Here is a 20,101-nt window from a genome sequence, read left to right on the forward strand (position 1 = left end):
CTGCCTCAGACAAGATGACTCAAATTACTATACAACAAAATTATGATTTGGGATCACTGCAGTCATTACATGGAGGTCATTAGGGTAGGAAGACTGTTATTTATTTATTTATTTATTTATTTATTTATGTCTCTCCGTTTCAGTGTGGCTGGCTGGAGAGACTGTTTTTGGAGGTCCAGTTCTCATAATCATTCTCAGACAGGTCCCTTACAGTGGGTGAATTTACACTGTAGTTCATTGTGTTGGATGACTCCTGCTTAACAGTTGCAGCCATATTTGATGTTTAAATTAAAAAAAAAAACCTGTTTCTTTTATTGAGATTATAATATAATTGCATCATTTCTCCTTTCTATTTCCTCCGTCTACATCTTCCCATATACTCTTCCTTGCTTTCTTTAAAATTCAAGGCCTTCTTTTTCATTGATTGCTGTTATATAAATATATGTGTATGTACATGTATATATTTCTCAACACATAAGTACACCTTGTTCAGTCTGTTATACTATGTGCATGTGTGTTTTCAGGGCTGACCCTTTGGTATTTGATAGCCAGTTCTTCCTGCTCTCTGCACTCTTTGAGTTGCCTGAGGTTATTTGTGTAGGTAGGGTCAAGTATTCATGGTCTCTCCCGCATCCACTTTAGCACACCTACTGTTGTTCTTGTTCAGTTTACACTTAGGAAGTGTAATAGCTTTTCCTGGTTGTCAACTTAACTATATCTGGAATGAGCTACAATCTAGCATTAAAGGGGCACCAGGATGTAAAATGGAGCTGAATCCTGTGTTCAAGGATATTACTTTGAAATGAGGGAGTAAAGATCTTGGGGCAAGATTCCACCCAGCTAAATTTAGACCCAGGCATGGTAGTACAAGCCTTTAATCCTAGGAGGTAATTACAAGCAGATCTCTTAGTTCAAGGCCAGCCTAGAATTGAGCAAATTCTAGGTGAAGAGAAGTTTAAATCCAGGTGTGGTAGTACATACCTTTAATCCCAAGAGATAGGCATGCAGATCTCTTAGTTCAAGGTCAATCTGAGAGCAAGATCCAGGTCAGCCAAGTTTAGAGTAGGGAAGGAGTTGGAAAACAGACAACTAGTGATAATGTAATAGAACCAGGGGGCCATATTCCAGCAAGCAGCAGAACTTGACAGCTTCGGCCATGTGGTCGTGGCTTTAGAGTCTAGAATAGAAGGGACTACTAGGACAATTGATGCTGCTTAGCTTGTAGTGATTAAGAAGAGACCAGCATCATTGAGATGGAATTTTCTGGGAAGTGTTTTTTGGAGCACAAAGAAGGTTGTACTGAAAGGAAATAAAACTTAAGACATGTGATTCATGTAATTTATGTCAAATAGCCCAAAGAGTTGTTTGTGAGCTTTGAAACCTGGGGCTGAGAACATAGCAGAACAGGCCAGGACATGCCCGGGCAGGCCCGTCGTTACATGTCCTGACTGGCCTAGTGGCTCCCTATCTCCCGCCCTTCTGACAGTCTGTTGATGTTTAAATGGACCAATCATGTGAAACCCACCAATTCCTCCCCCAGCCCCACCCCTTTTCTATAAAAACCCCTAGCTTCCAAGCCTCGTGGTCGAACCACTGTCTCCTGCGTGAAATAAGTTTCGACCTGGAGCTCCGCCATTATGGCTCCACCATGTGGTCAACACCTCTGTCTCCTATGGGGAGATATGTGTTGGCCCGGAGCTCCGTCATTAAACTACCTCATGCTTTTACATCAAGATGGTCATCTGTTCGTGATTCTTGGGTGCACGCCAAACGGGAATTGAGTGGGGGTTTCCCCACTAGGTTCTTTCAGTACCTTGTGCTGCAGCTGTACTTGGTAATGTGTAAGAGTCACACTGGTGGTACAGGTTTTGAAGGCAATGGTCCTCTATTCCCATTATTCTAGTTTTTATATTTGCTAACTTATCCATCTATGAAGAGGTAATTGGAAAGCCATGTTAACCAGAGGAAAAAAACCTACTCTCCAGTACTCATTATTGCATAAAGAAATATTTATATTCTTCCTGAGATGGGTGTAAAATAGGGAAGCTAATTATTTCCTTCCTTCCTTCCTTCCTTCCTTCCTTCCTTCCTTCCTTCCTTCCTTCCTTCCTTCTCTTCTCCTCCTCCTGCTCCTCCTCCTCCTCCTCCTTCTTCTTTTTAAAAATAATTTATCCAAGGTAAGGAAGAGTTTTCCTAATCAGATCAGGGAAAAAAACTAGGTCTATGTGGATCAACTTCTTGGTTTCTGCTGTGGGGTTCATGCTGTTGGGAATTTTGTGTCTTGTTTTCTGTGTGTGTGCAACTCTCTCAGAGTAGACATACCTTGAGGCTGGAGATTCCTATTGAGGGGTTTTCACTGTAAGCACACATCACATTCATTTCCTGCTTCCGAGTATTGGTTTAGAATTCACTGTGCATAAGGAACTGTGTTGGCCTCCAACAGTATGTATTCTTGAATTCTTTCTTTACCCCAGAGAAAAGATGACAACAATGTAAGGTGCTGAGGTGTGGAGTTATTTTGCTTTGAAACAATTGTTCCCATGGCGGTAGAATTGTTATAAACGAAGTCATTTTTGTTGTTGTTGAAAGTCTTGCTTTTGATGAAAACAGACTAGGGCTGTGAAGCCTCAGTAAAGGACTCACACGCTTGTCCTGTCCTGTGTGCCACATCTTTTGTTGGACAGAACCATAGCTTAAGCCTGGAGAGCAGAGTTGATTCTCATTTCACATCAGAACTAGTGTTTGCCCCAGCAGCCAATTGGCCAGATAGATGATGTTTCTCACATTGAGAGGCATAGCCTTGTCTTTATTGCTTGTTGGCAGGTCTTCAGCAGCCTTGGACCTATCCTATGCTCTTACACAAGGGAGCTCAGTGTAGGAGTTTGGCTCTGAACTTATAAGAAGGTACATTAGGAGGCTAGTTTCTCTCCTACCGTTAATGAATTTAATAAGCATGTTGCGTCTGGGCATCACATGTTTGGAAAATGCACTTAGTGCTGCTGCCTGCTACACTCAGGAGCTACAGGTGACACTTCTTGGCCCTGAGCATAGTCATTCCATAATGAAACAAAATTAAATACGTAATAAAAGTGTTTGTTTAACACTGTTTGGCTGAGGTCTGGGCGGACTACCGACTCTGCCTTTCTAACTGCGGGATTCTGAGTGAGATCTCTCTCAGTGTGTAGAGCTCATTGCCTAGAACACAGAAAACAGGGGAGAACTTTTGGGAGGGTTAGCCATGCTGGCACTTGTAAAATACTGGACACATCACAGTCAGTTGTTACTATTTGTTTTATTTATGCTATCTAACGAGATGATGTTTCAAAATTCCAGTAATTGAGCTCAGTAAGACTTCTTCCTCCCAGCCTCCCAGCACAGCTCTTAGTTTCCAGAAGATCTGATTCTGTGTTCTTTCTCTCCACAATCAAAAGCCAGCAGTGATTTATTTCTGTTGGTGTGATGGCTATGGAGGTGAAGGATGGATTTCAGGACAGTCTAAGGTTTTGAGTATCAGACCTGAATAGTTAGTTATCTTCCTACAGATGCTGCCATTGCCATTAGCCCAGGTACGTGTGCTGTGCTGCTAATTAATCACATCCACTGAGAACAGAATGAGGACCATCCTCGAGAAGCAGGCAATCATAGCACCTCATTTCAAGTTACTGACTAGGGAAGGGCTCTCACTAGCTCCTCAGGTATTCAGGAAGTTTAGACCGAGGTGGGAAGGTCATGTTCTTCAATGTGTCTGCTTGCTCACCTTAAAGGTCGCATAAGTTAACTGCCATCTGTGATACAGTCATGAAGGGTCACACAAGTGAAAACAAGCCAGCACAACCACCTCCAATAAATCCATGGGGAAACTAAGATTGGTTTTGAATTCTTGTGATTGTGCTAAACAAGCAGGAAACATGTTGTCTGCAAGTGTTGAAAATGAGCCTGTGCATTTTTCATATGGCAGAGTATTTCATTTTTCTGCTGAAAGTTAAAGTACTTTCCTTCTGGCATCCTCATTTTGATATATATATATTTGAAATATTGCTGCATTGTTAGAGAATGAAGTCTGCACTCCATTTTCTTACTCTTCACCCCCTCAGGAAACCATAGGAAAATGAAGCAAGAGTAGCATCTTCCTGCCTGGTTTTCCTGAGCGGTAGAAATAGAGTGAGGCCTGGAAGGCCTCTTAGCCTATTATGTCACCCCTCAGTCCCTCCAACCTCCCGGGTGGACTTATCTTACAGCACGATAAAAGGTCAGAGCACAGGTGCCTTCTGTTCTATAGAAAGGGACTCCCTTGAGTCAGGTTCACAGACGAAGACCTGCATTGTACTAAGGCTCATCTTTCCCTTAGCATATCTGCCTGTTTTGATTGCCAGCGGATTTTAGATTACTTTGGGGAGATGACGAACTTCACAGGAGATCAGCTGAAATATTTTGTATCCAACAGATTGCCTGCTACTTCCAGGTGAGGTGGAACAGGATTTAAGCACCAGCGTTCCTTCTTATGTTCCTTCTGTGGACCTACCGCTCACCTCTGAGGTGAAGCCAAAGCCTGCTGTGGGAAGAACTCAGAAACAAACCGAAGAGGTACTTTCTGGGGGGTTCCACTATGACAGTACTGGGATTTTGTTATTTCAGGGAACCCCTATACTTGCATGCTTTTGTATTTTTCCTTGGTTTGGGATAATTTAGAGTCTATGTTGCATAATTGGTCTTATTTCCATTTGTATCTGATTTATATGAAGCAATGGTGTTTGTCTGTAGAAGCACGCTTTACCTCATAGTAGTTCTGCATATGAACTGCTCAGCAGATGAAAGGGCAGTTTCCTTCTCTCTTCTGGTCTGACCTGGCCATGATTATAAACCTTTCTATTACATAAGGTAAGGCCAGACTGGAAACAGAGAATCTCAGTCTGAAATCTGTGCCTGAAAGAAATAGAAGTTTATATTTTATATTTAAAAATCTTTACAGGCTTCCTACAGTGAACAGGTCTGTTCATCAGAGAGCAAAGGCTCTGACTTGAATCTATTGACAACTGCTTAGTAATTGTTCATATCTAGGCACACAGAAGGCTCGGGAATGTCACCTGTCCATAGTTTTCAAAAGAACAGAATCTCTACTCTAGCTTATTCTCCCCAGAGTATTACCTGAGAGCCATTTTTGCTGTCACTTTACAGCTCTTCTATAAACATTTAACAGCTACACTGCAGGTATGCTGGGAAGTCACTGCTTACCCTGTTTAATATAACTGTGCAGGGTGGGGGGGGTGAATACAGGAAGTTGCTAAGGACTCTTTATTAGTGCTTACTAATAAGAACCTCTAGGGTCTCTCTTTGATTTACTTAATCATTCAGATGCTCTGTAACTGCATATTCAGTTATGGAATCAGTCATTCAATCAGCGATAACCTATGCATTTCTGTCTTAAATGCTCCTTTTCCTTAGAGCACTTTGGTTTACTATATTGAAAAGTGTACCCAGGGTGCTTGCAGGCTTGCACTGAACTTCCAAATTGCTTACTAGACAAATCAGCCAGGACAGCCACTTTCCAATATGCTGTTTGAATTATAGATTATATGCTCTGAGCTGTAAGAAGCTAAAATTACAGGGCTTCTCCAAGCAGAAGTCTGTTTCATTTTAAGGCTTGTTTATATTCTTGGCTAGTTGTGGCCATATAAGTTACTGGGTCAGACACTTGGCATGGCACCTAGTAGTTTAAGAAATGCAATTACTTTTAAGTCAGTTATAGTCTATATATATTTTAGAACAGTGATAGAAATTATTATAAATTAGTTTCAGCTAGTGGTTAAAGGTGCTTATTCTGGAATCTATATGATAGCCAGTGAAACTCAAATTAAAATGGCAAGCTTGATACCCAATGCTTTGCACAAAATAGGCAAGCATTCATTTTTCCCCATTTAAAAATTTTTTTAAGATTCTCATGAAATGTGTTTTTATTATATTCACCCCCAATTCTTGACTTCTCCTAATTCACCCCTACCTCCTTAACCTCTCCCCCAAGTTTTTCATAAATTCTTTCACTATATGAATCTCTACTGTATAACTGTTGCACTTGAATTTATTACATAGCTCAGGCTGGCAGTTATCTTGCCTCAACCTCCTAAGTACTAGGATGTTAGGTTAGTACCCCAATAGCCAACTTTTTTTAAAGGACTATAAATGTCCTAACAGAAAGTGTGAACATTTAAAAATGTTGGAGTCTGGGGTTGGAGAGATGGCTCAGCAGTTAAGACTGTTCCTCCAGAGGTCCTGAGTTCAATTCCCAGCAACGACATGGTGTCTCACAACTGTCTGTAATGGGGTCCAGTGCCCTCTTCTGGTGTGTCTGAAGACAGCTACAGTGTACTGATATAGATAATAAATAAATCTTAAAAAGAAAAAGGCAGTCAGAATGGCTAAGATCAAAAATTCAGGTGACAGCAGATGCTGGCGAGGATGTGGAGAAAGAGGAACACTCCTCCATTGTTGGTGGGATTGCAAGCTTGTACAACCACTCTGGAAATCAGTCTGGCGGTTCCTCAGAAAATTGGACATAGTACTACCGGAGGATCCAGCAATACCTCTCCTGGGCATATATCCAGAAGATGTCCCAACCGGTAAAAAGGACACATGCTCCACTATGTTCATAGCAGCCCTATTTATAATAGCCAGAAGCTGGAAAGAACCCAGATGTCCCTCAACAGAGGAATGGATACAGAAATTATGGTACATTTACACAATGGAGTACTACTCAGCTATTAAAAAGAATGAATTTATGAAATTCCTAGCCAAATGGATGGACCTGGAGGGCATCATCTTGAGTGAAGTAACACAATCACAAAAGAACTCACACAATATGTATTCACTGATAAGTGGATATTAGCCCAAAACTTAGGATACCCAAGATATAAGATACAATTTGCTAAACGCATGAAACTCAAGAAGAATGAAGACCAAAGTGTGGACACTGTGCCCCTTCTTAGAATTGGGAACAAAACACCCAGGGAAGGAGTTACAGAGACAAAGTTCGTAGCTGTGATGAAAGGATGGATCATTTAGAGACTGCCGTATCCAGGGATCCATCCCATAATCAGCTTCTAAATGCTGACACCATTGCATACACTAGCAAGATTTTGCTGAAAGGACCCAAATTTAGCTGTCTCTTGTGAGACGATGCCGGGGCCTAGCAAACACAGGAGTGGATGTTCACAGTCAGCTATTGGATGTATCACAGGGCTCCCAATGGAGAAGCTAGAGAAAGTACCCAAGGAGCTAAAGGGATCTGCAACCCTATTGTTGGAACAACATGATGTACTAACCAGAACCCCGGAGCTCTTGTCTCTAGCTGCATATGTATCGAAAGATGGCCTAGTCGGCCATCACTGGAAAGAGAGGCCCATTGGACTTGCAAACTTTATATGCCCCAATATAGGGGAATGCCAGGGCCAAAAGAATGGGAATGGGTGGGTAGGGAAGTGGGGGGCGCTATGGGGGACTTTTGGGATAGCATTGGAAATGTAATTGAGGAAAATATGTAATAAAAATATTAAAAATCAAAAAAAAAATAAAAAGAAAAAGGTTGGAGTCATTAATATGAGCAATGTTGGTGTTGACAAACTTCAGAGCTGCCTGTAACTAGTTTTGGCTGCCATTGGTCTCTCTGGGCTGATTCTTTGGACATAAGCTCCATTGCTTTCTGTTTTCTTTGTTTGCAATTGAGGCTCATGAGGTAGCACAGGTCCACCTTGAATGTGCTCATTTTCTTGCCGATTAGCACTGAGATGACAGGTATGCACCACCGCGCCCACTTGGGAATTTTAAATCATTATTTGTTTGAGAGTCATTTTAGCACTGCCTGGCATCCTAACACTGAACCAGCTCTGCCTTGGTTTAGTAGCTCAAATCTTATCTTTAACCACATAGATCATTAAAAGATTCTAATCATCTTTTCCAGCAAGTGTCTCTCTCCTGAGGGACCGTCAAGGAGCGTTTGAGGGCTGGAGCTGGTGGCTGCTTTCAGTGGCTTCAGTCTGAAAGCTGAATGTGGTCTGCTGTGAGTCCTCCTTCCTCATAAATGCTGTTTCAGATCCCACACCTCTCTGATATGGATTGGTCTCTTTGAGCCCCTGTCCCTACCAGTTTTATTACTGGTTTATGTATGTGTATTTCCCCCTTTGAGAGGGGCATTTTTCAGATCTCTAACTAATATTTGTCAATAAATTCTTGCCTTGATTCCTCTGATTTGATGAATTTTGGAGGTTTGGAACTGCTTTTTACGGCAAGAAGAGTTTATCCTATTGAGAGGGGAACTTGGTTCCCTGGAGAGGCAGCTGTGGCAGTGGTCAGGAGGGAGCTTGAGGGCCTCTGTTTTCCATTTCACAGTGGGATTCGAAACCCTTCCCCACCCAGCTAGTTTATTTACCACACCACTCTGTTCTAGCCTGTAGCTAAATGCTACCATTATTGATTTGAACATTGGTCTGTGTTCCTTAATTTGCCTATGTGGTATTTTGAATGAAAACGGCTCCTCCTTTCGCAGTGTCTCTGCAAGAATCAGTCATGTGAACAATTTTAAGGAAACTCAGTTTCCTAATAGTACACAAATTCTATTCCCTTAGTGGTCACAAACAATTTTCAATTAGACTTGAAATTAGACATCTGAAATCCACACGTTTCTCTCAGATCCTTAGGCAAAAATAACAAGTTAATAACTTAATTTACACTCGTTTTTTGTTTAGCAGCAGGGGACTTGGCATTGTATAAGAATGATTCTTCTCTGAAATAAGCCAGAATTTCAACTTGTAGTTGAAACTTTGTAGTCATATAACTTAAGATCCTAAAATAAACTCACCTAGAAAGAAGGCTTCCAGCTAACACAGCAGTCAGTAGCTAGAACATGGAATGGACATGCAGCCTTACTGTATTTGAAGGGGCAACACTTGGATGGTCGCAGTGATGCTTTCTGAATGGCATGACATACATACATCATTTCACTTGGGATTACATATCCCTGCCTTGTCACTCATTTCTCCAAGTCTCTATAAGTTTATTTTACTGTAACATAAGTATCAGAACCAAACATAGACATGCAACAAATATTTACTAAATAAACCTGCTGATATATTTGGCTACTCTGCTCTAATCTCCCCGGCAGCAGCTCACATGTTCCTTGCCACCTGCCCCAAACTCTGGATTCTTGAATAAAATACACACACACACACACACACACACACACACACACACACACACACACACATACATGGGTGCGCAGTCTTCTATTATAATAGGTTTAAACATCGCAATGGCTGGACCACTCTGAAACTTCCATGTTGCTAACACCTCCTCTCTGATACTCCTGCGTTATTACTTACTAACATCTATATTCCATCTTTGCTACCCTAGACCCAAATTGGGGGCAGGGGGTGGTGGCCTGGGGCTGCTCTTCCCCAGCTCTTACATGGCTGGTATTCTGTCTTCTGCAGCTCTCAAGCACGCATCTTATTCCTTCCCTGGCAATGGTGATTTTCCTCCCTTTCCTGTATTCCTTGTCCGAGAACCTCTCTCTGCCTCTGTCTCCCTGCCCAGCCACTGGCCACCAGCAACTTTATTTACCAATCAAAGCCAACTGGGGACAGGTACCCTTAGTGTCTTACATACAGATGTATGGATTTTTCTGTAATTTTGGGAGCTGAATTAACACAAGTAGCATTAGAACCAGTCCACAACATACACCAATTCTTACTACTAACTGGGAGCCACTTTGTGACAGTCATATGATTGAAATCTGTCATGGTCTGAATACGACCTGTCCCCCACAGACTCATGCCTTTGTATATTGTCCCCAAGTGGTAGTGCTATTTTGGGGGACTTGTGGAGCTTTTGGAGGCTGGGCTCTTGCTGGATGTAGTGAGGTATTGGAGGCTATATAGCGTTGTCTCCCTGCCTGTCCTCTGCTTCCTGCTTTGTGTTGATGGGAACACGCAGTTGTAATATGTGTCCCCACATGACGCCACTATGAGCTGGGGCTGATCTTTCCCTGCTGTGTTTTCTTTCTTCCCTTTGGAGTTGGCATGTTTACTTTGGCATTGCTGGAAGTGTGTGGCATCTTGAATTTACAGGGGCTCATGGTTTCAAGGTTGTCTGAGACTCAGAAGAGACTGCACTTGAACGATTGAGTAGTTACAGAACTGCTAGACTATGGAACTTTTGAAATTGCTGCATTCATTTTACATTATAAACACAGTCATGAGCCTATGGGGGCAAGAGAAATGTCCTGGTATGAATATAAAATGAACCATGTAGATTTATGTCTGAACCCTTGGTCTACAGCTAGTGATATTGTTTTGGGAAGTTGTGGAACATTTAAAGGTGAAAGGAAGAGTGGTCACTGGAGGTGGACCTCTAGGTTTTATAGCCTGCCCCATATCTGGTCCTCACTATGCTTCCTAGCCTATGTAGAGTTGAGGAAGTGCTTGTCATATGCTCCCACCCCCATGGAGCTACCTGCTATCATACCTTCCTCACCATGATAGCTGTACCTCTTAACGTTTGAGCCAAGACACAGGTCTCCCCGTTTGGTTGATTTTGTCAGGTCTTTGCTCCCAGTGATCTGAAATATAACTAATCCAGTGCTTTTGTCTCTTTCTACTCTCTTGGCTCCTTTCCCACAATGTTTTACATGTTCACATCTCTCTTCCCACTGTTGACAAGAAGGGACCAAGAGAAGGGGAACAACCTTCTGTCCCCTGAACTGCTTTTTGGCTGGGGTCTGTTTCTCTCCCTGTTTTCTCACTCAAATTTGTTAGTGCTTCCAGTTGAATTCCTTTTCCCTCTAGGTTCTACCCGACTTCATCAGGGCTCTGGCTACTCTCCTCTCATTCCTCTTTCAGTAAGCTGCTGCTTTGGCTTTAGTTGAGTTCCTGAAAGCATTCAGAATGAAGGTACCAGTTGTTGAGGGGCCCAGCCCAGTGGTTCCTTTGTGGCATTTATGGGACATGGAGATCCATGCCTATACTTCTATTTCAGCTTTACCCTATACTCTTGCCTTACTGCCTCTCCCAGCTCTCTATTCTTTGTTTCTGAAGTTGTTGCTCTCCTCCTTTGGAGGTTTTTGTCTACCCTCTCCTAAGAAGTCAGTGTTCCCCAGGGTTCCATCTGTATACCCTGTAACTCTTCTCTCTTTGAATGTTTGAATCAATTTTCATTTAAATTCTACCTATTGCACTTATGTCTCTAAATGGGCATGTCTACCTTCAGGTCTTTCCCCCCTCTGGCTTCAGGTTTGCCTTTTGTCTTCAGCATCTTCCAGAGATCCTCAAGTACAGTGTGTTCCCTGCTGCTTTCCTGCCTGCCTGACTTTCCCCTCTGCCACTGCTGTCAGTTCCCACCGAGCACTGCCTATTTTCCTTCCTACATGGTTTTTATATCTTTCCTACCAGTGCTCCATTGTCTTGACTTTTGCTCAGACCACTCTAGCAGGGTCTGGAAAGTCTTCTGACTCCAGACTCATGCTTCCGAATCAGTTAAACCCTCAGTTTAACCTTCAGTATGAGTCACGTAATTCTAATCTCCAAGATGACAAGCAGGCCATCCTTCTTTTTTTGGTGCTGTTCCTACCTGTTCCATTATAGGTGTTCATTAAAAAGTTTATGACATGAAGGGGTGCATACAAGACCAAGTATCTTTCCTGCTTTCTAAAGATTCTTTAGGGGCTTTTTATCATCTCTAAGATGATGTTGCTGCCTTGCCATTCCTTATCACTGTGCCCCCTTACAGGTATGCTCAGATAATGCCGAACTTTCAGACTTGAAATGCTGCACCGTATGTTTACAGCCTGCTCATAAAAACTCTCCTGTTTGAAAAGCTGTACTCTTAGCCTGCTAGCCAGTAAACTTTCTAAGATTTCACTTAGGTGTCTAACCATCTCTGATTCCTTCCCAACCCACTCCAGATGTTCCTGTGATCCCCAGATTCTACCACTTCACAGTTCACTGTCATGAGAGGTTTGTTGGTAACTTTATGCAGGTCTTTCTTTGTGTCCTAGAGCCTCAGACAATGGCTAAGATATGTAGGGCCATGTACATTTTAAGAAGAATAAAAACGCCTGCATGGCTGCAGGGAGCTCTTCTCATACCTTGGGTGCTGAGCCACACTGAAGCACATGGCTTCACATATTCTGAGGAGTGTATTTTGGCATTATAAATATGAAATTATGCCTATTTTTAGTTTCTTCTGTTTTTCTGTTTGAGCACTTAAGTAATTTTCTAAGAAAAGGATCTAGCAATAGCCGCTATTAATAACTGTTCATTTGTAAGTGACAAATATCTAAGTATATTTTTATTTTTAGGAGTTTATTACAAATAATGCTTGTATTGGCAAGTTTTTTAGCCTTGAGAAATCTATCCTTTTTTTTTTAAAAGAAATATATCCTTTGCTATTAATTTTAATTCAAAATTCCTGTAAAAAAAATTCTCAGCACAGCGAGAATTCAACTGTATGGAAAAACACCTTTTTTTTTTTTTCATTTAAGAGAGAATTTCTTTACCTGTAGTACCATTATGTTGGTACTTTCCACAACAATATGGATTGGATCATATTCAGTCCAATGTGGATTGGAACAATAGTCCAGCCACAATATGATTGGATCTCAGGGAAATGGGGGTATAAGGTGGCACTGGAAGTGGGTATCTCTGAAGATCTAACCTAGCCATAGGAGTTAGCCCTGGTCAGGAGCTCTGAGAAGGCTAAACCATGAGCCTAGTTCACTCAGACCACCTGACAAAGTGGCAGAGAGTGAGGTGAGGTGACACGGGGGCTGGTATACATTCTGAAGAGGAATAATTCATTTTCCCATTGTCTGGGAAAATGAGACTTCTGAGGTTCATGCTATGCTATGCAGTTATCCTAGTGAAGAGGTTGTCACAGGTTAGTGAGAACATTTGTTTATTTTGTCTTCTCCTTGGTCATGAAGCCCTATAGGCCCAGGTTTTGCTGCACTCGTGTTGGTTTCCATTATCTAATCCTTTTATTTTTGTTTTCAGCTGAAGCAAGCTTTATTTAATACTAGCCAGGAACATGGACTGGTCAGGTACCTACCTGGGATTCCCAGAGAATGGTGCTGAATTAAATCAGTCAGGTGTCTATAAAGGCCAAAATGTAGGTTTTAGTACTTCCCACTTGCATCCAGCTAGGGCCAAGCATATATTTTAACATACTTACTGCCTACGTACCTCATACTTTCTTGTGATCAAGTACATTTTGTACATTTGGGGTAACCAATCTTGCTTTCTGAAGTGAAAACATATGAGTTATTAATTTAAATAAAAGTAGCCCTCAGCATTCTAGGGAGTAATCTATCCTTGGGCAAGTGGGGCTTAGAGATTAACTTTAGTCCTTTAGACTATGTTAGTTAAATTAATTGATGTGTGAAAACCCAGCTCACAATGGGTAGCACCATTCCCTAGGTAGAACCTCCTTTGAGTGGAGAAATTGTGTTGATTACAGATAAGCAAGCAAACAAGCAGACATGTATGCATTTATTTATTTCTCTCTACTCTTGACTCTAGATATAAGGTGGCCAAGATGCTCCAAGTTTCTTCCTTGACTTCTCCAAAATAATGGAGGATAACCTGAAATTAGTAGACTAAAATAATCACTACCTCCCAAGTTCATCCCGGTTTCTTTCTACCAATCTGCCACTATTCACTCACATCATTTCTTTGTCACGTCCACTTCATAAGTCTTTAGAAAATACTGGCTTTTGAGTTCTGACCTCTGCAGCCTACCAAAAACCTTTAATTAACTGGGCTTAATTTGTTTTTAAGTAAATGAAAAAAAATCAAGTAACTTTACCAAGTAGTGATTTTTTTTAAAGAAAACAAAAAATAATTGTCTTAGTTAGGGTTTTACTGCTGTGAACAGACACCATGACCAAGGCAAGTCTTATAAAAAACAATATTTAATTGGGGCTGGCTTACAGGTTCAGAGGTTCAGTCCATTATTATCAAGGTGGGAGCATGGCAGTATCCAGGCAGGCATGGCGCAGGAGGAGCTGAGAGTTCTATGTCTTCATCCAAAGGCTGCTAGTGGAAGACTGACTTCCAGGCAACTAGAGTGAGGATCTTATACCCACACCCACAGTGACACACCCATTCCAACCAGGTCACACCTATTCCAACAAGGCCACACCTTCAGATGGTGCCGCTATACAAACCATCACATTCCACTCCCTGGTCCCCATAGACTTGTTCAAAAACATGAGTCTATGGGGGCCATACTTAAACATAGCATAATGCAAAATGCATTTAGTGCAACTTTCAAAGTCCTCATAGTCTATAGCAGTTGCAACAATGTTAAAAGCCCAAAGTTCAAGGTCTCTTCTGAGATTCATTCAACTTAATTAACTGTAATCCCCAAAGCAAGGCAGGAAACCAGCTGGGCAAACTCCAAACTTGCATCTCCATGGCTGATGTCAAAGTGGTCTTCAGATCTCCACTCCTTTTTCATCTTTTTTGACTGCAACAAACTGCTTCCTCCTGGGCTGGTTCCACTCCCTGTTTAGCAGCTTTCCTCAGCATGTATCCCATGGCTCTGGCATCTTTAACATCTTTGAGTCTCCAAGGCAATTTCAATGTTACAGCTTCTTCTTTCATTGTCTGGGATTCCACTTGATCTTTTGGACTCCTCCTAAGGACTGGCATCACTTCTCCATCTCTGTCCTCTGTAGCACTCTATGCTCAGGTTGATCCACTCCATTATGGCTGCTGTTCTTGGTGATCATCCCATGGTACTGACATCTCCAATACACTGGGGTGTTCCACTCCAACTAGGCTTCACCAATAGCCTCTCATAGGCTCTCTTCAGGGTGCCAAGCCTCAAATCCTTTGCATGACCCCTTCAATCCTGGGCCATCAACTACAGCTGAGGCTTCACCTTCTCCAATGGGCTTCCCTGGCCTCTCACAGTGCTAAGCCTCAGCTTCTCTCCATGATCCCTTCATTCCTTCACAAGCAGTACCACCTGAGTGACTCTTACACATTACCAAGTCCAGCCGCAGCATGAGGTACAACCTTGGGTATCTCTGGAACACAGCTTCTTTGTGCTCCCAGAAAACAATTTCCAGAAGATTTCACCTCAACGATGCTGGTCTCTTCTTAATCACTGCTAATTCCTTAGCTCCAGCTAACCAGCATCAATTTTCCCAGTAGTTCCTTCCATTCTTAACTCTAGAGCCAGAGGCACATGGCTGAAGCTGCCGAGTTCTGCTGCTTACAGGAACTAGAACATGATCCCCTTGTATTATTACATTATCACTAGCTTTATGTTTTCTAAATCCTTCACTGCCTAAGCTTGGTTATCCTGGTTCTTGCTCTGTAGATTGACCTTGAATGTAGAGATCAGCATGCTTGTCTCATGGGATTAAAGGTGTGTACCACCATGCCTGGATCTTATTTAGCTGGATAGGATCTTGCCCCAAGGTCCCACTCCCTTAATCTTTATCTCCTAGAACACAAGATTTTGCTCCATTTCACTTCCTGGTACTCCTTTAATACTCAAACCATATATTTTATATTTTTCCTTTCTAAGCTTGCTATGCTTGTTCAAACTTTTCTTCATAAGACTTAACCAGAGAACAAAGTCTCTGCTGGGCTTTTTTGAAACTTCTTTTGTCAATGCAATTAATCCAAGTCTCTTCACCTTAGCCTCAAGCAAACTTTTCAGACAAGGGCAAAAAGTAGCCACATTCTTCACCAAAATACCACAAAACCAGTCTTTATGCCACATTCTGAAATTATTCTCCTTTGAAATCTCTTGGGCCAGGTCAACACAATTCAAATTACTCCCAGCAACAAAGTCTTCCATATTCCTACTAGGATGACCCATTAAGCCCCATTTAAAGCATTCCACTGCTTTCCAAATCCAAAGTCCCAAAATCCACATTCTTTCAAATAAAAGCATGGTCAGGCCTATCACAGCAATACCCCACTCCTGGTACCAACTTCTGTCTTAGTTAGGGTTTTACTGCTGTGAACAGACACCATGACCAAGGCAAGTCTTATAAAAAACAATATTTAATTGGGGCTGGCTTACAGGTTCAGAGGTTCAGTCCATTATTATCAAGGTGGGAGCATGGCAGTATCCAGGCAGGCATGGCGCAGGAGGAGCTGAGAGTTCTATGTCTTCATCCAAAGGCTGCTAGTGGAAGACTGACTTCCAGGCAACTAGAGTGAGGATCTTATACCCACACCCACAGTGACACACCCATTCCAACCAGGTCACACCTATTCCAACAAGGCCACACCTTCAGATGGTGCCGCTCCCTGGTCCAAAGATATACAAACCATCACAATAATTATTATTATTTATACCTCACCTGTAGTCTCCTTTCCCTCCAGTCCCCCCATTCCTTCCTTCCCAACTCTCCTCTGTCACCAATATCCACTCTTGCTCTGTTTTGCTTCAGAAAAGGGCAGGCCTCCCTTGGATACATGGCATATCAAGTTGCAATAACACAAGGCACCTCCTCTCATGTTAAGGCTAGGTGAGGGAAAAGGGTCTCAAAAGCAGGTAACAGGGTCAGAGACAGCCCCAGTTCCCACTGTTAGGAGTTCCATAAGAAGACCAAGGTACACAACTGTCACATATGTGCAGAGGGCCTACGTCAGTCCTGTGCAGGCTCCCTCATTGTCAGTCTAGTCTCTGTGAGCCCCTATGAGCCCAGGTTAGTTGATTCTGTGAGTTTCCTTGTAGTATCCTTTGACCTTTCTGGCTCCTACAGTTCTTCCTGCCCATCTTGCACATAGTTCTCCAAGCTCTGCCTAATGTTCGGCTATGGGTATCTGTATCTGTTTTCATTAGATGCCAGGATAAAGCTTCTCTCAGTTGGGCTAGGCACCAGTCTGTGAGTATAACAGAATATCTCCTCCTCTTTCTCTTCTTCCTCCTCCCCCTCCCCTCTCCCCTCCCCCTCCCCCCTTCCTCCTCATCCTCTTTCTCCTTCTTCTCTCTTTTGCCAGTTGTATTTGGTTTTGTCCTACTCTGGGCTATCTAGTATTTAGTCTCTGGGTCCTGGCTCCCCAGGCAATGTCAGGGGCAGGTTTCCACTTGTGGTACCCAGTACTTAATTCTTAATAAGTGTTTATTAAGTGAACAGGTAAAGGGGAGGGGTATGGAAATGTTTATGTAGGAAGTAGGAAGAGCATGATATGGTATCAAAGGGATTTTCATAGCCAAGGGAGTCGTTTAATTTGAAGTAATAGGCCAGCCCCCCTGGAAGGTAGATGAAGGCCAAGTGTCCTCATGTGACGAGAGTGGATGGGTTCAGAGGCTCAGGGTGGGATTCTGAATCCTCTCTTGAGACATATGTGAGATGCCTGCAGCTTGGTAGGCATGTAGTTACTGTTCTTGGATGAGGACATAAAGAGCTTCAAAGAACCCCTGAGACAGAATACATTTGTAGAGGTGGAGTTTCCTCTGCATATTGGCCAGGATCAGTGAGGATCAGGTGCCTACATAGTTAAGGTAGACTACAGCCTGGTCTGCAGGCCTCAGTAATTCTTCACAGAGTTGGAGGTGGCTGAGACACGTACATTCTGGACAAGAACATCAAGTGTCACCGTGTGTGCATGTCTCTTATTGGAGCCAGTCTTATCAACAGTGTCTCTGTTACTGTGTAGTGAAGATAAATTCAATTACAGAAAGTGATCAGGACACATCAGTTGCTTTCTTGTACAGGCTGACTTACTTCCCGCATGCAGCTGCTCTTCTGAATACAGTCATGACCTTGCACGTGGCCCTGAGTACACTTTCAGTGGAGGCTGTGGGAACTGTACAGCCTATTCAGAAAAGGTCGCTTCTCCCAAAGGACTAAGCGTTGGTTGGTTTTGTTTGTGGTTTTTGAACAAATGTGACTTTGAAGCAGATCGAACTGTGCTCAAATGTGGCTATTCTTCTTTACTAGCCTTGGACAAGTTCTGAAGTCTTTCAAGGCTGCATGACTGGGAGGCCATAGGAGGCACTGGCAGGGCTGATGGGATGTTACTGTTGATACACATGTGAATCCTGATGCTGGGGCAGACCCAGGATGGGAAGTTGTCCAATGGCAGCTCTTACCTTTCCTCATGAGGAGCATGGAGGAGAGGACCAGGCCTCTGGAACCTGTTGGGTGGATCATAGTGGCTGATTTTAAGGCCCCAGGGCAATGAGGGGCTGGCAGTCTGCTATTGGCACGTCATACTTTACTCCCTAATAGGGCTCTCTGAACAGCTCTGCTTTTCTGATTTTGTTTTCACTGTAGTAGCAGTGTGTGGCATTTTCACACTTGCTGCAGAAAAGCTCCTCCAGAGATCATCTTCCATGCGAGAATGTTTAAAGCTGACAATAGCAAAGCTTCTGTGCATGTTTTCACTATTGTATAAGCCATAGTTTTCAGTTATGTCTGCACCAGGTGCAGATGGTGGTGGTGGTGGGGTGTTTTCACTGTTTCACATACCATTGGCTTTGCGTGGTATTTTTCAGGGTGTGAATTAATGAGATTTAAGACATTCTTCTCTGTTTGTTGGAACATATACTCTTTTGAAACAAACAAACATAAACAAAAAACCAAACTTTTCTCCCATGCTGGAGACCAAACAGGATCTTTCATGTGCCAGGCAAGTACTCTGTCAACTGAACTACACCATCAGCCCTGGGAAGTGGGCTTCGAATGGCTCATCCTTTAGAAGGTCTTTAAAACTCACAAAAATGTAAACACATACAAAACTCACCTTTCTTTGCAGCTGGTTTACAGGTAGACTGTAATATATAAAAAGGGAGAAAGAGAAGGATGTTGGACCTTTAAATTTGATCATACATGTTTCAGTTCCTCCTGTTATTGGACAGGGGCTATGGGTATTATCTCAAGTATAGTAAATGTAGAGTGTTTTTAATTTAAGTTTTAAAGATTACTTCCTTATAGATTTTTTTTAGCTAATGGTGAAAGGTTGGTGAAGACCTTAAGGTGTATTTTTTATAGTTTAATGGAGCATCTAGCTTTTCCGTATGCCTCTATTGCTGGCACTACATCGTGACAAAGAGTGAAATGAATGTGTGCAAAGCAGACCTGATTCTTGCCTTGGGGGCAGAATTAGTTAATGATGCTCATTCAGATACAGCATGATACAAATGGGGCATATTAAGAGGCTTAAATTAGGTCAAATTGAGTAATTGAATTTATTTCTTTACTTAAAAACAGCTTAATCAGCTGAGAGTGCCGAAAGTCTAAAAAAAGCTTCATTAAGTATTAATAGGCTGTTTGTGTTTTCAACTTCATCTTCACTTCAGTGATCGTGTTTCTCTCTGCCTTTGGTACCTTTTACAGATAGTTGGAGATGAAGTTCAGCCCTTCTTTCTTGATGAAGAATTTGATTATGACAATGTGATTCTGACTCCCAAGTTTACTGCTGGAGAGATAGCAACCATCCAAGAGCTATCTAAGCAAAAGAGAGTGGGTTGCAGTACAAACGTGTTCGAACTCCATGACTGATGCCTCTGGGTTTAGTTTTATTTTGTTCACACTCAAGCAACATTAGAATAAAGCATATGTCAACTGATTCCCTCTGTGGAAATGTACACGGCTGCATTCATTTGTCACTTGTTTATCACCAGGACACAGATTAACCAAGACCAAAGAGATCACTTTCTCTTCTGTCCCATGGCCATGTCCTGTGACTGCTTGGGACGATGGAAGAGGGAAATGGGGCAGGAGATACGGGCTGCTGAATCTGCATGCGATGAGGGCACCATGCAAGGACATGGGTGTGTTGTGCTGAAGACTGGGAGTGTGAGTGCATTTATTAGAGGTGAAGGACAATCACACGCTCCAAACATTACCAGGTCTAACAGAATCACATATGTATGTAGGCCTTTGGTCCTGTGTGTCCAGAGATGGTGGATTCAGTGTGGTTGTGGAGAGACTGAGCTTCACTGAAAAGGAAGGCACTGCAGAGCTGATTTTGATGTCTCACATGGAATTCTGGGAGTTAAAAAAGTTATCATTAAGTCATGTCTGATAGTTACAAAGTACAGTGAGTAGGCTCTGTCTCCAGAAGTTTAAGAACAGCTAGAG

The 20,101-nt window shown here is 42.4% G+C and overlaps 1 protein-coding gene across 1 annotated transcript in view; it reads left to right on the plus strand.

Moving 5' to 3' along the window:
- Iftap (intraflagellar transport associated protein) overlaps positions 1-19,586 on the plus strand; it is a 76,040-nt gene extending 56,454 nt beyond the window's left edge. Inside the window, exons 6-7 of the mRNA XM_021186309.3 lie at positions 4,445-4,584; positions 19,355-19,586. Of these exons, the coding sequence (XP_021041968.1) occupies positions 4,445-4,584; positions 19,355-19,519 (305 nt within the window). The 3' untranslated portion in view covers positions 19,520-19,586. The remainder of the gene's footprint in view (positions 1-4,444; positions 4,585-19,354) is intronic.
- The last annotated feature ends 515 nt before the right edge of the window (positions 19,587-20,101 follow it).

Source organism: Mus caroli, unplaced genomic scaffold, assembly GCF_978045245.1.
Source record: "Mus caroli unplaced genomic scaffold, Mus_caroli_1 scaffold_2, whole genome shotgun sequence".
Classification (NCBI taxonomy): Eukaryota; Metazoa; Chordata; class Mammalia; order Rodentia; family Muridae; genus Mus; species Mus caroli.